We start from the raw sequence: 5,450 nt of genomic DNA on the forward strand, positions 1-5,450 counted from the left end.
GTTTCAAATGTAATTCCTCGTCATGACTCATGATGTTACCCAGATTAACTAAGTACATACACAAGTCCATGAAAGATAAAAGATAGTATAGAATTCTTGTTCCTAAATAAAAGCATGAAAGAAGAAAACAGAGTCCTCTACAAGACTGGTAATGAATATGTTGGAAGTACCTGCATGGTTCATTCGAAAACAGCTGAAACTGACAATACCAATCATTGTTCTTCACAAGTTATTGGAGGCTCAAGCAAACAATGAGGCATTGAGGCCTAAAATACCAAGTTCTTGTTCTTTGTTCTTTCGCTCAGTATGAGAAACAACGAGTATATCATACAAAAGTTCCATAGGAAGTGCATGCCTATTAACAATTTACTCTAACCTATCAAAAAATAAATAAAAATGAATGCAAAATCTGAGATACTACATAATTACACAAATGCAAAGTATACCTACTCTTCAGAATCCCCAGAAAGCCGCTTTAGAATTTGTATAACTTATCTCTTTAACCAATAGACCCTTGTGGTCCGGCTCTTCCCCAGATCCCGCGCATAGCGGGAGCTTAGTGCACCGGGCTGCCTCCTTTTTTTTATCTCTTTAACCAAAACAACTCGAAGACCACAACATCGGTTCCACAAGGACAATGAAACTTCAAAGAAGAATCGAAACCAATCCAATGCTGACAAAAAAAAAAAAAAAAAAGTAATTTAAGCCTTGAGATCCATCAGCAAGAAATGTGATTAGAGCCATAGCTAATTGCCGTCAAGCTAGTGTCGGACATATTTGTTACCCACGGATGAGGTCCATTCCCCACACCTCTTATATTATATGCATAAGAAGGCCATCTAACATCCGAACCACAAAACTTTGTTTCACCCGCTTTAATCATCTTTTGGGTTCTGTCAAGAACAAGAAGGCTCGAAAATGTTGAAAAACTGTTCCCTACAAAGACATCAGATCTTAAGCAGACTTCATAGTCGATGGCAGATTGAAATAGATACAGTTGCTTCTTGTAAATTTCAAAAACACCAAGTTTTTTCTTCTCGAAAGGATGCAAACCGTCCTTCCAACCATTCAACACAGTATCATCTTCAAGAAGCGTATCGGCAACAGCAAGATAAACAACTACCGGGGTTTTAAGTCCCACGATGTTTCCCACTCTGGTCATAATTTCCTCTTTACTACTACAAATTTCACTAATATTTAATCTTTGCTCCAACTTCTTACAGTGAATCATCCAATCCTTTTCTATTCTCATATGCACAGCAACAAACGGAACTGGTTGTGATTTTGGAATCTTACTTCTAACCTCCATTCCTATTTCTCTAATCTTGGAGACAACTTTATCTGCTTCTTTCGATATCTCCTCTACTAAAGCTAAGCATTCGAAAACCTTTGCATAGTCTTTAGCAGGCCAATGGTCGTGCCACAAAAACGGGTTCTTTCCTACTATCCGAACAGTCTCACGTGCATCATATGGATGCTTACTAAACTGGTTTAACTGCTCCATATCTTTAGGCAATGTCCATCTTCTTCCGCTGCCTTTCTGAAGTTCGATAACATCAGTTTGATTTGAAACATCGGAATAACGACTCAATTGGACAAACCCTTTACAAAGGGAATTAAATCTTTCGAATTGGAAGACCTTATCGAAGTTAATAGGCTTCAAAAGTTCGACTTCTTTATAAAACAATGAAGCGCTCAATTTAGGCATCAACAATGTTCGATTGAGCGTTCGTGCAGTCAAACAAGCTCTAGCAAAAGCAATCTTTTGATTATTCAATCCCCACACAATTTGAGGAACTTCAAGAAACTTCTGTTTTACGGGTTGATTCGATGGGAACGAACGGTTCTGGATAAAGACAAAGGTGTTTTGTTGAATGACCCCACTGAGTCCAGAGAATGTTGGGAGCAAAACAGTTCCAAGGAACAAAGCAATGACAACCAACACCACACATTTTGCAGCCAACAAATTCAAATGGACTCCAAAGAATCTCAATTGCTTACAATTTGACAAGTCCATTTGAGATTCAATCCAATTAGTTAGTTCACATATAAATCATCCCAACAATACTCAATGAACCAAGCAATAAAACCCCATAATAATTCAATCCTCAACTCTCCACAATATCCAATGAACCAAGCAATGATTACCCTCTTATCTGAGCAGACAACAACAACAAAAAGACAAGAAAAGGGGAAGGGAAATCAAAATATTGTCTAATGCATGTGAAAACCACTTCTAAAACAGAGCACAATATATAACAAAACAAAATGTAAGAAACCAGGAAAAGATAACTACAACTTACCTCAATTAAACCTTTAATTCTGAAAAAACAACCCTCTCAACCAATGCAACTTCAATTCCTGAAAGTCCAGAAAGAAACAGAATTCTCTGAAAAAAATCAAGAAAAACCAATTAAGTAGGAAATTAGATCTTAAGCATGTTAAAAATCCAATCTTTATTGCTTTTGCACAAGAAATTTAACCATGAAAGTCAAACATCTATTAAAAACCCCAGTGAAAACGTCCAAAAATAGAAAAAAAGAAGAGCCCAGAAACCAAAAAAATACAAAAACATGATGCATGCAATCCCAAGAAAACAATAAAAGTGAGGTAATAAAGGGCCACCCCAGGTGGGGTTTGTAGGGTGGGTGAGTAAGGATGAAGAAGAAGGTTTACTGTTGGGAAAAAAAGTTCTAACCTTTGAGTTGTCGGAGTGTAAAGTGAAGCCAACCAGAGGAAAAAATTAAAGGGATTCTAATTCAAAGACAATAAGCATGAATCCAACAGATGGAAAAGAATTAAATAAAAAAATTGTGTGAGAGAGAGAATTAGAGAAAAGGGCAAAAGAGAAGATGAGTTTTGCATGGAACAGAATCAAGAAAAGAGGAATCAAAATTCGTATAGTGAAAGCAAAACCAATTGCCAACAAGGCATCACAATCATGACAACTCATAGCAAAGAGGAAGTTTCTCGATTAGCTTATCTTTTATTAATTTTTTTCTTGAAAAGAGATTAGCAAATCTAATTAGAGAAATAGTTAATTAATCTATAAGATTTGTAGAGTAACCCAATATGATGGATTTTGTATTATTAAAACAAGATAATAAGTACTCTAATAGCCTGTCAAGCAGGGTATAAATCTGTACTTAATTCGACTGATTCCTACCACTTGATAATACGGTTATTAAATATTTACGCAATTTCTGTTCTCACACTGATTATAACCTTTATTTTTCTTTTTTCGGCTTTTTTTATGGTGTATAACTTCTTGGTTAACCCAACGATTCCCAAGGATTATTTATTATCCACAATTGTGTGAGATGATAAATATTCATTCATTTTTAATCAGAGGTTTCGAGTTTATTTTATGTGTGTGAATAAGTCTCATATTGATAAATGATAGTTGAAAAGACTGAAAAATAAAATAGTATAATAGTGTGAGGATTTGAGAGAAAATTGTGCGGGCTTAACCCAAAAGGACCATTACCACACTATGTTAAAGTATGTTGGGGCTGGTTGAGCCCAACAATGGATAATAATGGTTCGATGAGACGAGTATAAAGATGACAGAGTGAGGGTAACTTGGGGATAGACACGCACAGAAAACTAGCTCTAGCTTCAATGATCATAAATGTTCGATCATGTGGGTGGCACATGAAGCTCGAAAACTATTTTGTGGATCATGATAATAGGTCACATGAATTAATTAGTTCAAGAGGGATATTGTTCAGTGTGTGAACAAAATCCTACATTAGTTGTTGAAAAGATTATGATACTACATATAAGGTATAAATATACTCTTAATAGTGTAACATCTTTTGGAAAAAAAATTGGAGATACTCTTATACTATGTTCACATTATCTTTGGCCTGGTAGAACCCAATAGTTTGAGCTCTGAGAATCGTCTTTGGCAGGGAGCGTTAGACTATTAAAATAAAGATTTTCGATACGAATTTGGACTATTAAAATAAAGATTTTCGATACGAATTTGAATTAGTCGGGCTCAAATTACTATGAAAAGAAATACTTGAATTGCAATGTAAAAATTAAATATAAGACCTTAAATTGATTGTTTGCAATTTGGATTAGCCAGGATGAAACATTTCATACACATAAAGATGCAAAAAGGAAAAAGCTAAGTAGCTATCAGCTTGAATCAGCAACTTAACTTGACCCTAATACCATGTAAATTTACAACTCAAGTTTTGATACACGCAAACGTCTTTTACAATGCGAGATTTTGTTCTCTTTTCGTAATTACACATTTAAAACCGTTCAATGAACAATTTTAGGGTGCCATTTGGGAAGAGGGGACAACTCAAAAAGTAACATACAAACACAGTAGAAGTGGGGATCGTTTAATCAAACAAAAGGAGGGGACTAAGCAGTGGAAAATGAAAAAATTGAGGAAAAGGACTAAAAAGGGAAACTGACGAAAACAATGGTAAGTGAGAAAAGGAGAAGACATGATGAGTACTAAAAACAAAACAAAAGCTGAGGACAGTAGCAGGGGGCAGAGGCAGAGGCAGTGGGGAGATTCAAATAAATCTGACAACCTAGAACTACTAATCTAATGTAATTCAAAGGTAGTATCTCATGCCGAGGAAGAGGACAACTTTGTTCCCTATAAAGAAAAGAAAGCCACATCTTATCATATGGTCTTTTATTCTGATCAAAGTTGTCCCTTTGTATCATATTTAGACTGAGCATTTTTTCTTAACGAGCTTTATGGTGTGCAAATTTATATTTCCCCATTTCAATTTCAATTTATGTGAATCTATTTGACCTGTCATAAAGTTTAAAAAGAAAAGATCTTTTAAACTTATGATGTTAAATGAATCACTTATATTTTGTGTGATTATAAATCATTGCCTAAAGTTAAATTGTTTTCACATGTAGAAAAAGGTCATTATTTTCAGCACGGATTAAGAAGAAAATAGATTCGCGTAAATTGAGAGGAGTGAGAGTATTAATTAGAGCTTCGAGATAATTATTGAATATCAAATGGAAAAAAAAAAGTAGGAGTGAACTTTACCCATTTGACTTCACTATTCTGGTTCTTATTCTTTGCTTTTTTCTGGACATTTAGTCACGTCACAATAGGGACTTGGTAATTGATTAAAGCCACTTAAAATCAACTTGGCCATGGAATTAACTCGATCCATGTGAGGAGAGAAACGGAAATTGTGTAAAAGACATGGGGTCAATTGGAGCATTCTTCAAATTCATTTTATCATAGTTTATTTGATAGGGACTGTTCAGTTGTAGTAGCCATTCATTGCCACATTACCATATCCTAATATCAACCAATTACTCCTATTTGTTTAAGGTAGTTTGGTAGCTGGATTGAAGAAGAGTTATAAGTAATATGCATAAGTAATATCACGGTAGCTGGTTAGGAGAGTTAGCTATTTATGTACAAAATAAATATGGTATTCGTTTTGCAATTT

At 34.9% G+C, this 5,450-nt stretch overlaps 1 protein-coding gene across 2 annotated transcripts; it reads right to left on the bottom strand.

Annotated features, from left to right (window-relative positions):
- Positions 1-259: 259 nt before the first annotated feature.
- Positions 260-3,102, bottom strand: LOC132622093 (O-fucosyltransferase 23). Of its 2 annotated transcripts, none has more exons than XM_060336622.1 (3): positions 2,699-3,102; positions 2,304-2,361; positions 260-2,156 (listed from the first exon to the last, which is right to left on the bottom strand). In XM_060336622.1, exon 3 carries the CDS (start codon positions 2,015-2,017, stop codon positions 719-721), a length of 1,299 nt encoding a protein of 432 aa, XP_060192605.1. In that variant the 5' UTR covers positions 2,018-2,156; positions 2,304-2,361; positions 2,699-3,102; the 3' UTR covers positions 260-718. The 2 variants fall into 2 exon arrangements, with proteins under 2 accessions (XP_060192605.1, XP_060192604.1); XM_060336621.1 differs by having other exon boundaries at positions 2,304-2,389.
- Positions 3,103-5,450: the final 2,348 nt, after the last annotated feature.

The sequence above is a fragment of the Lycium barbarum genome, chromosome 12, assembly GCF_019175385.1.
Source record: "Lycium barbarum isolate Lr01 chromosome 12, ASM1917538v2, whole genome shotgun sequence".
In the NCBI taxonomy this organism is placed as follows: Eukaryota; Viridiplantae; Streptophyta; class Magnoliopsida; order Solanales; family Solanaceae; genus Lycium; species Lycium barbarum.